At 33.7% G+C, this 12,039-nt stretch overlaps 1 protein-coding gene across 1 annotated transcript; it reads left to right on the forward strand.

Annotated features, from left to right (window-relative positions):
* The first annotated feature begins 1,481 nt into the window (after window positions 1-1,481).
* LOC149896802 (uncharacterized) lies at window positions 1,482-2,281 on the forward strand. Its single transcript, XM_090117063.1, has one exon. It carries the CDS (start codon window positions 1,556-1,558, stop codon window positions 2,279-2,281), a length of 726 nt encoding a protein of 241 aa, XP_089973189.1. The 5' UTR covers window positions 1,482-1,555.
* The last annotated feature ends 9,758 nt before the right edge of the window (window positions 2,282-12,039 follow it).

Consider the following 12,039-nt stretch of genomic DNA (forward strand, 5'->3'; position numbering starts at 1 on the left):
GTTTCACGCGCAGCGCCCTGGCAAAACCCTCTCTTTCACTCCTATTGGATTTCGTATTAGGAAATGTACTAAATCTTTTTTCATTGGAGCGCAATCGTGAGCGCACCGCTTCGCGCGTTACATAATATAGTAGGTATTATACAGGTTTATGTGATGATGGAATGATGGATATATTCATTGGTATTAACATTAGTTTTAAAGATTACGATTGATTTCAAATAGTAATAATTAATGTTAATAATTAAATTAAGGAGTATGATTTTATTATAATTATTTATGGGAGTTCACTGCACCAGCGCTCCTTAGGGCGAGCCGCCTCTGATCGGAAAGGTTTAATCTTAGACTCTTTGTTGAATATTAAATTATGTATTTTGACAGTTCAAAAGCGCCTCTAAAGGAACTCTAGTTTAATGAATAAATGTTAAAAGTTGAGTTTGTGTTTACTCATATAGGCTTTTTTTTTCACAGGTTATCCTGGGCGAAGCTGACACACGCAGCGAGTGCAAAATACTATAGACACTATAAAACCACCAGATAATATTATTTTGGTGTTACTATGTATTGTATGTGTATTGAAGAAATATCGGTATAGCACGTGAAAATGTCGGGAAATAGTATGAATATCCCACCACTGCTGCAATAAATATAACAAAACCTGCAGTTTTATTTAAAAATTCCTTTTTATCTAGCCCTTAATATAAACATCGAATTTAAGGGCCACACGATACTCAAATTTGGGGCTGCAGAATGCAGAGTGCGTCTCTGTTGATAAATAACCTTCCATTTCTATAGGACATGTTTCAAGTATATTATTTTCTCCTTATCACAATACTGATGTGATAAAAATTATAACAAAATTAATATTTTAGCTATCTCTATTAATTTGCACGAATATTCAATTACACACATTTATAGTAGGATAATATAAATAAGCTGATTATGATATTTTCATAAAAGTAGCAATAAAACTCAGTCAATATATTAAATTAGATTTCGTTTAAATAATAAAGGAGGAACTTATGTTTTTAAATGCAATAATAGCTAGAGACTGACTGCAAGTCTTCGTGGATGAAAATTGGCTTTTATAGGTTTAATGCACCGACCGCGACGCGTCAGTCGTCTTCAAATCATGTCGTATAATATTTTATAGTATACTCGTGTTATAATGGTAATAGTAGAACTAAGCAATGCTAATATTACTCAAATTCCAACTAAACAAAATATAATAGGTATATGTATTTACTCATACTTACAATTCAAGAATGGCTGTTACTACGTTAGGATATATTAAAAAAGAATCTATTCGGACATAGCCGGGTCGAGAAGTAATTTATAAATTACTTATGTTTAAAATGTGTTTGGAGTTTGAGGGTAGTTGTGAACCTAGCAACATCAAATTTTAACTGCTCTACTAAAAATTCAATTTTTAAATATTTTCACTTGATTTCTCAGTGTAAACTTATGATTGTGTAAAAGCTATACCTACCAGCATCATTCTCCTTTATTTTTCACTCTAATCAACAACTTACAAGTTTTATTTCAAACTACTATTATCATGGAGTCACTTAAGCACACTTTGTCAGAGATGACTGTTAATTTCAACAATAAAATGGCAGAATTTGAAAGGAAGCTACTCAACAATGAAACAACTTCGGGTGAGAACACAACTGATTTTAATTTGTTTCGCACATTTGTAACTTCCTCACTCAAAACGCTACATGCACAAGTGGAGTTATTGCTGAAAATCTCGGACCAGCAGGAAACTCGCTCTCGACGCAAGATGCTCCTCTTTCATGGTGTTGCTGAAGAGAAGAAGGAGAATACCGCTGATCTTGTGGCTAAAGTTATTGTTGAGCGCCTTGAACTGCCAGATGTTAATGCTCAGTCTTTTAGTCGTTGTCATCGCTTGGGCCATTACTCGGCTGATAGAAACAGGCCAATTATTGTTAAATTTGACCGTGTGCCAGTTCGAGATCGGGTATGGTTCTCCAAAACTTGCCTTAAAAATTCGGGAATTACTATTTCCGAATTTCTCACAAAAGCTCGGCACGATACGTTTATGTTGGCTCGTAAGAAATTTGGGGTTTCTAACTGTTGGACCCAGGATGGAAACATTATTGTGAGAACCGCCGATGGTATAAGACACCGGGTCACAAGTTCTGATGAACTCGACGTTATCGTCAGCGATCCAGCAGCTGAGGCTCCAAATGCTGCATCCGTTGCTGCTCCAGCGCCTAAGGGTTCAGGCAACTCCCGGCCCAAAAGAATCGGACGAAAGTGAGCCCTTATAACCTTTCATTATATGAGTATCCATAATATTTATCTTTGTTGTAATTTTCTTCTTGTTGTAATTGTATCTATTTTCTGTGTCACTCTTTTTTATCTGTGCCCTCGGCAAGTTAAATTACCCCCGTAGTCAATTAATTAATTTCTACACTTCACACGTTTTTTAGATGTCACTCTTGTTAAGACTTATATTGTGTTTTGACTTGTCGTAAATGTCTAATGTCAAATGTCAGTGAATCTATGTCAACCGTAATGTCAATTTTGTTTGTAATGTTTCAGTACGTTCCGTTTCATGTTTTTGTTTAATTTGAGTTTACTTGTTTGTTGAAAACTTTTTTTTTTTTTTCTATGTAGCTGGCGGGTATAGGAAAAGTATATATTTTTTTTATATATTTGATATTATTTATTTATATATAAATACAAATTTCTTTTATATATTAATATTATAAATTATTTATTTCCAACATTTCGTCTTCGAATGATAGTGATTGTGATTCCTTCGTAAGCGCTCTTAGTTGTGATGTTAGTTTTCAGAGTACTGACATACCACCACTTGATAAATGTTTGACTTCTACATTTTCCGATGTTTCAAACAATTTTAATGTTATCCATATCAACGCTCAGAGTATTCCGGCACATTTCACCGATATGCTTGCATCATTTAATTGTAACTCCCTTCACGCTATCCTTATTTCCGAAACCTGGCTCAAACCTTGCCTTTCCTCTACCTCTTACTCCTTACCTGGCTTCAATTTAGTTCGTAACGACCGTACCAATCGGGTGGGTGGTGGAGTTGCTATATATTTACGTTCCGACCTGGCTTTCTCCATTATTAGCACATCTCCACAACCGCCACCAGTTGACGAGGCCGAACACTTGCTAATTGAAGTCATGATTTCCCGTACTAAACTTCTTTTAGGAGTTTTCTATATTCCTTCCCTTCTCTTTAATTATTTTCCAGCGTTTGAAAAAACGCTAGAGAATGTACGTCCTCTTTATGATCATGTCATTTTTATGGGGGACTTCAATACTTGCCTCCTTAAAAATGACATCCGCAGTGACAAACTTAAAAATATTGTATCCTCCTGTGACCTCAATATCCTTCCTCTTAATCCCACTCATTTTGCTCCTGGCTGCTGTCCTTCTCTCCTTGATTTAATTATTGTTTCCTTTCCTGATCTTGTCTCCAAGCACGGTCAGTGCACTGCTGATGCTTTTTCTTTCCACGACCTTGTCTTCCTTTCTTACCGTGTTCGTCCTCCGAAAAGAAAGCACAAAGTATTGTTACAGCGCAGTTTTCGAGGAATGGATGTCGAGCGTCTGTGTGATGATGCTCAAAAAATTGACTGGTCACCTGTCACATCTGTCAACTGCATAGACTCCAAGGTATCCGCTTTTAATTTACTGTTAACACAATTGTACGACAACCATGCACCAATTAAAGCAGTTAAAATTAAGCATTGTCCTGCTCCATGGCTAACAGATGAACTTAGATCAGTTGTTCACAAAAAAATCTGGCGAAAGCCAAATTTAAACTGAATAACTCGGACTCCAATCGAGAAAAATATAAAGCTATTCGTAATCGCTGTAATACGATGTGTAGAGATGCACAACGACGCCACATTCACAAATCCGTTGAGAGCGGCAACACTTCAGTTACTTGGAAATTCTTAAAAACGCTAGGAGTTGGTAAATCGCAGAATAACTCACTTCCTGTAAATTTAGATTTAGATCACCTTAACAAACATTTCTCATCGTCAATGTCTACTTTGGACTGTAAAACTAAAACCGATACCATTGAACTTCTTTCCACCATGCAAACTCCTGATTCTCCTCCGTTCGTTCTTGTACCTTTCACTGCCAGTGACGTTAAGAAGAATACTTTGGCCATCGCCTCGAATGCCCTCGGCTGTGATGGTATTGGCCGTGCTATGATTCTACCCATTCTTGATATTATCCTTCCCATACTTACCCACATCCTTAATTTCTCCCTATCTTCGAGTTCTTTTCCTCATGCCTGGAAAGATGCGTTCATCATTCCACTCCCTAAAAAAAATAATCCATCTAATTTCTCCGATTTTCGTCCCATTTCCGTTCTCCCATTCCTATCTAAAGTTCTAGAAAGGTTAGTTCATCAACAGCTGTGCTCCTTTCTGAACTATAATTCCCTCTTAGATCCTTTTCAATCAGGGTTTCGGACGGGTCATAGCACGGTTACTGCTCTTGTCAAAGTTACAGAGGATATTCGTATGGCAATGGACAATAAGCAGCTAACTATCCTTGCTCTCCTCGATTTCTCTAATGCCTTCAACACCGTTGACTTTGATATCCTGTTGGCTTTGCTTAGTTCTCTTAACGTATCTCCTGCGGTGGTTGGTTGGTTTCGTAGTTACTTGCAGGGTCGTCGGCAGCGCGTTAGAGTAGATGAATCTTATTCCTCTTGGTCTGATGTTTCTGCTGGCGTCCCTCAAGGCGGCGTGTTGTCACCCCTCCTTTTTAGTATTTTTATCAACTCTATTTCTTCTAAATTATCTTCTCTCTACCATCTGTACGCAGACGATCTACAAATTTATACCCATTCGTCAATGGAAAATCTTGAAGAAGCGATTACTCGCATCAACACTGATCTTCAATCCATTGTCGACTGGACTCACGCCTATGGTCTCAAATTAAACCCTGAAAAGACCCAAGTTATAATTTTAGGCAGTTCTCATTTCCTTTCAAAGATTTGTTTTTCGGATTTGGCTCGTATTTCGATCGATGGAGTCCCAGTTCCTTATAGTACTTCTGTTAAAAATCTCGGTATTTATATTGATCAAAGCTTGTCTTGGACTGAACACATTAAACAAGTAAGTCGTAAGGTTTTTGGAGTTACTTCCTCTTTACGTCGACTGCGCAACTTTTTACCTGTTCCTACGAAAATTGTGCTGGCGCAGTCTCTGTTGCTTTCTATCCTTGATTATGGTGATGCATGCTTTCCAGACCTTAATGAGGAGCTACTTAATAAATTAGAACGACTTCAAAATTTTGCAATCAGATTCATCTTTGGCTTGCGCAAATATGATCATATCTCCGAATATCGCTCGAAACTCAATTGGCTGCCCATCCGACTTCGCCGGAATGCTCACATCCTTTCCCTTCTTTACAATATCCTTTTTGATCCTAGATCCCCATCCTACCTTAAAAATAGATTCGTGTTCTTGGGTTCTTCCCATGAACTCGATCTACGCTCCTTGGACAACCTTACGCTTCGCATGCCCGCTCACAAAACCCGTTTTTACGATGCCTCCTTTACCGTGCAAGCTGTAAGGTTGTGGAACTCGCTCCCATTAAACATCAGGAAAGCTCAATCTATAAGCTCTTTTAAATATCAAGTCAAACAGCATTATCTTCACAACTGACGTTTAAATGTTTCATTCTTTCTTATCTATCTTACTTAGTTACTTTATCCTGTTCTTTTTCTTTATTCGCTTTGTATTTTTTAATATTTGTATTTATGTATCTATTTACTACTTTTATTTGCACCTTATATTATGTTTCGCTATGCTCCTTCTACTTTTCAATTGTTTATTTTTATTCAAACTTTTCCTATATCCTAAGGTTGCCTGGAAGACATCGCTTCTTAGCGATAAGGCCGCCTATTTTGTACCGCTCTATATTACTTTGTTTGTATTTTTTGTTTGATTTTGTTTTGTTTGTGTGTGCAATAAAGTGTTTATTATTATTATTATTATTAAATGTGGAGTAAACATCCATTACTTCCTTTACTGTTAATTATAATTTTATAAAGTTAATTTCTTTATATACCAAAGACATTCCCAATTAACATCACCCGGTGTATTCAGATGTAATCAAATACACTCACAGTATTCACAGTCAGCTCCCGTACTATAATCAAACAAGGCGCCTCTAAAGATGCGCTCAAAGGCGCGTAAAGGTAAACAAACACCTCCGCTTGACTGAGCATCGTATTTATGTACAGGTCATATTTCTATATAGTCAGAGAGCTGGTTGCAGAATTACTTTTTGATGATATCTTAATTAAATTAGTAAAATTTATTACAATGAGATATCGTTTTTGCATTTATATACCAAAGTATATCTTTTATTAAACTCTACTTTCAATAGGTATCATTTAATATTACAAAACCATAGAAATATTTTTTTGAAAATCAACTAATCTTGAAGAGGAAGGATAATTACTTTTCTATCAAACTACCTCACATATAAATTAACTATTTAAATTTAATGTTTAATAATTAAACAGCAATTTTTTTACGGTTAAATAAAATATAATAAACATATTTTATGAACAAGCTCTTACACTATAAATTTATATACGTCGAGATAAACGTTCCAAATTATAAGATCCACGTGAAATGTTTATTTTAATTTTATATTCACTATTTAAATTAGTCGTCATAAAAGGATTAAATTCAGTCCGTCAGAAGTTATCTTGAGGTATAAAAACAGTATTTTATTAAAGTAATAAAGTGTCTATTCAAATGTATGGAGTTCATTTTTTTAGTTTTTTAAGGTTGAAAATGTTAATACATCATCAGTACATATACGTTCCCACTGCTGGGACACGGGCCTCCTATGCGGGTGGGCCATAATCCACCACGCTTGCCAAGTCATCATCACGGATCATCACATCACATCACGTCATCAGCGGATCATCACAATTTTTTTGGATTTCACATAATATTTATATTTTTATTATAAGGAATATGTCGATAAGATTATTTCTAATTACATACTTATATGTAACTAGTATAGATGAGTATATTCCTCGGTCATTCAAATTATGAACTTCTAATTTTTATTAAAAACTTTAAATTTAAATATATTTTAAGTTTTTCAGTTTCAATATGCAATATTTAAATCATTTTTAACCGAATCCGAAATAGTTCCATTACTTTTTGTACTTATTCACAAAAAAAAAATACCTCGATAAAAAAGATATTATGAAATGTACAGTTTTTATTTTTAAATAAAACAAAAACATATATTGTATATTTGATTAGGCCGATTCATGTATTGTACGAAAATATTTTAGATAAAGCTCATAAATTTTGAAATATTAAAAAGATTTAATGGTATGGGTATTTACTATTTATTTTACTAAATAAGCAGTGTTTTATTGTGAACATCCGAAAAAACTAGGACTGTTAACTTTTTTATGAATCTGTGTGTCAAACATCCAAACGCATGGACCGATTTAGTTGTAATTCTGTAAAATGATGTACGAGATCTGGTAGAAATAAAACAACCGGCTGCAGTTTTTTAGTATGTATGTATGAACAGGATTTTAGTTATTATTCGTGGTTAAAGGTAAGTACAAAATATTGTCTAGTGTTAAATTTTAGTAGCATAGTGTAAAACAAAATTAGTTAGTAAGCTTTCTCTGTCCCTTTATCCCTATGTATTTATGCTTACATCTTTAAAATTACGCAACGCATTTTGGTGCGGTTTTTTTTAATAGAATGATTCAAGAGGAAGGTTTTAGAATTCATTAGATTTTAGACAAAGCAGGCGAAGCCGCAGGCGGCAAACTGGTAGTTAATAAAACAATTTAGAATCAAAGTTACCAGGAAGTCATAACCTATAAATAACGAAGAAATCACTTTTACACACAAGTAGGTATATTAGTTATACATTTGTCAAGTTGTTTATCAACAAATAACTACAATTTATCAATGTCACCATCGCTCGCTATCTGCATTAATCAAATTAATTTCTACGCTCAAAGCTTGTTTATTTTTAACTAACAACGTTCTATTTATTTTCGTGAGAAAGGGGTTTTTAGTTTTCAGTTCTATTTTTGTTAAATGCATTTTCTAATATTTGCCAATTTTTTTATTTATTTTACACTTTATTGAGCATGGAAACAAATACATAAAGGTTAATAATAACAGATATGACAATAAATATATAGCAAACATTAAATGCAATTTATAAATATTTAGCAAATTATTGTGGGGCGGGATTCGAACCCATGTCTTTCGTGTTATTGAAGTAAGTAACCTAAGTAACCACGACCTAAACTCAGCAATAAAAAATACCGAATACCTACCTACTTTTTATAATATAATAATATTCATTTAAAAGAAGCCTAGAAATCTTAACGATTCCGCTCTACAAACTGCTTCGATTTAAATATATTGTTTTAATAATTTGGAAAATCCAAAAGTGCACGCCTCATAATTTTTTTTTAATAAATATTTATTAATTATTATTTTTGTTTATTTAATAACAGTTAAACCACTTCGAATCAGACCCTGAAAAATGAAAGGGTTCTATTCCTGAGCATACTCAAGCGTAAGAGAAAAAAAAAAGACTCGATTAGTAAAGTATTTCGGTCGCTATCGTGTTAACAAGAAAAAGGATCCGCACATACAGACACACGGACGTCCAAGACAGAACTTTTTTAAACTGTTTTTTAACTAGTTTAAATAACAAAAATGACATCAAAAATATCATGAACGTTAAAAATAGTGTTTTTTCTTAATATGTGTGTGTATGTATTATCTTACAAGTGCAATGTATGATACATAAAGACATTTTAAGTTTGAAAAATCAGATGTTTTGCGCGAAGTGACAGTAGTACCCACCTCAACGCTTCGCTTATGAGGCGTGCAATATTCAAAAGTAATTGTTTCCAATTCAGGAATATTGTTAATTTTTTTTACTCCTAAGAGTTAAAATTACTCTAAGGAGTAATACACCACGCTGGCCGAAAGATGGTAGATGTCACATGTCGTCAAACTACTTTAAAAATGTCGGTTTCCCACGCTTTTCCTAATCGATTAAAGCACAGATAATTAATAGATATAGATAGTGTGCAGATAGCATGCAGATAGTAAAGAAATTAATTTAAATTATCTCCGCTCTTCGAAGTGTAGTTGATAAGCTTTTAGTTTTCCAATTTATTATTTTCGTCCGATTAGTTTTCCGTCCGTGGTTTCGCTTGCATAGTCGAAAGAAATTCCTTTTGGAAACAGATGTTTTACCGTGGTAAAAATATCAATCCTTATTACACTGTCTTCAGACTCAAACATCATACCGTCATTCCGTTACGACGCGAAACAAAGACAATCAAACACACTTTCTCATTTATAATATTAGTAAGACTATAATAACGGATTGCTTTGAAAAGTCACAATTAAACTGAACCTAAGAAAATGAAACGATTGCCGGTCTTATTGCTTTATAAGTAGGTATTTCTTTCAGCCACATTACAATTATAGATACTAATTATATACCCAATTCATTTACCTACAAAAGAACCAATCGCTTTAACTACCCTTACACAATTGGATTTACTACGCTTTTATTCACAACTAGCTATGCCCTGCGGTTTTACCCGCAGTTCTCTACTCCTGTTGGTCTTAGCGTGATGATATAGCCTATAGCCTTCCTCGATAAATGGGCTGTGTAACACCGAAAGAATTTTTCAAATCGGATAAATAGTTCCTGAGATTAGCGCGTTCAAACAAACAAACTCTTCAGTTTTATAAATTAGTATTAATAGATTGCCATTTGCCATTAAAACTTCTCATGTTGGTATATAAAAAAGATTCTCATTCCACTAACGTTACAAAATGCACACATTTCAGAAGAAGCGTTGCATCATTAGATGCTTTTATGTTTTTCATTACAAAGAGTTGACAGGCGGAACTTGGGCTAATTGACTTGCGAACTAAATGTTGCAGCTATTTTTGTGTGTTTGTTAGTGGTAATCTTGGAAATGGATTTAGTACAGTTTTTGGTAATAAATTGTTGTTGTATCATTCACTTTATGGTGTATGTGTTATTATGAGTTAATGAAAAAAAAATCATAACATCAGGTAGAAAATTAATAACTTTCTATATTGCAATTACTTTATTGTAAATATAAATAGTACCTGCCTAGTATCTTCGGTCCTTAAAAAATCTGCAAGTAGATAAACCTACTAAAATTTAACACGTAGAAGAACTCATATTACTAGTTACAATAATAATATATTAGTTAAATATTATTATTAAACTGATATTCTTCTATTTTATTATGCACTAACTTTGCCCGCGGTTTCACTCAAGTCGCACATGATTTTATAATATAGCCACAGTATTACAAATATTGTAATACTGTGATGTAACCTTCCTGAGCCTTCTAGAGCCTTCCTGAATAAGTGCACTATTCAAAACAAGATATATTCAATTCGAATCAGTAGTTTCTGAGATTAGCATGTTCAAACAAACAAACTCTTTATATTATAAGTATAGATAGAACATCACTTAAACAATCCGCTCCAGTTACATAATATTATATAGGTAAGTACATATTATAGCATAAGCCAACACAATTCCACGAAGCATCATTAGTTCGTATAAACTTCAACGTATATCTGACTCAGATTGTCGAGATCGCAATCCCTTCCACACTCGTCACTTTAATTGGCAGTATGTGGAAATAATCTTAATACAAAACAATATAAACATTCAAAAGTGAAGTCCCGTGTCCCCGTAGTGGGGACTGGGGTAAGGGGCAGATGCATTATTCATACATCTGTTTCACTGATCGATTTTCTTTAGGGACAAGTAGGTGATCAGCCTTCTGTGTCCTGCCAGACCGAGACATTTTTTTTTCTTCGTCTCCACTGGGAATCGAACCCAGGACCCCTCGGTTCTACGCTCACGCGTCAACCACTGTACCAAGGAGGCGGTCAATATAAACATTCAACACATGTTTAAACTATCTGAACATATATTTATTTATTCAACCAGTTTTAGAAGCGACATAGGTAGTAAGTGTTGGAAAGAATGAAAATAAAACAACATAATATAGTTTATGAAATATTTAATACAAGAGAAAATAAAACACAGATCGTACTTATTATATCATTTAATCAATAAGTAGGTAAATACAAAAAAAAGGTTTACAATTTATTACAAAGGTATTTATAGGTTCTGAAAGCAGTCTACTATTTGTGTATTTTTTTTTTAATTATATCAATTTTGAAATACATATTACATTTGATATCCATTGTAGACAGACAAATGTCACGTTGTTTTTAAGCAACACTATTTCATAGATTTTAATCTTCCATGCATAAATGGTATAGGTATGGATATATGTAGATATATATCAGGTAAATTATTCAGTCGTCTATTGTATCTTCACATAAAATTGTCTTATTTTATTTTCAATCAGTCCCTTAAAAAATGTGCTCTAGCTAGCTGTGCTCCGTGTAACCCGCAGTGTTCTACTTTTTTTCTCATTGAGATGATATATTATAGCCTATAGCCTTCCTCGATAAATAGGCTATCTGACACCGAAAAAATTTTTCAAATCGGAATAGTAGTTCCCGTGATTATCGCGTTCAAACAAACAAACAAACTCTTCAGCTTTATATAGTATATAGATTAGTGCAGATAATGACATGGATGAATTCTAAATATGGTTTCGTCAATTTTTGTGTTTACACTGTCTTGTGTTATAGCAAGATATGTTTACAGACAACGCTAAAAATGTATGGTTTAGTAATTCCTTTGTACCTATATTTCTCTTACATTTTATTTCATATTTTATTTGTTATTGAGCACTTCAAAGGGCAGAAATGTCAGACATTTTAGTGACGAATAAATGCGTTTTCAATTTATTTACTTATTCGAATAAATAAGATGGCAGTATTGTTTAATTTTGGTAAGTTATAATAATCCATACTATAATATTATAAATGCGAAAGTAACTTTGTCTGTCTGTCGGTT

This window comes from Colias eurytheme, chromosome 27, assembly GCF_061535395.1.
Source record: "Colias eurytheme isolate Ceu_HAF_F1 chromosome 27, ilColEury1 Martin Lab GWU primary, whole genome shotgun sequence".
In the NCBI taxonomy this organism is placed as follows: domain Eukaryota; kingdom Metazoa; phylum Arthropoda; class Insecta; order Lepidoptera; family Pieridae; genus Colias; species Colias eurytheme.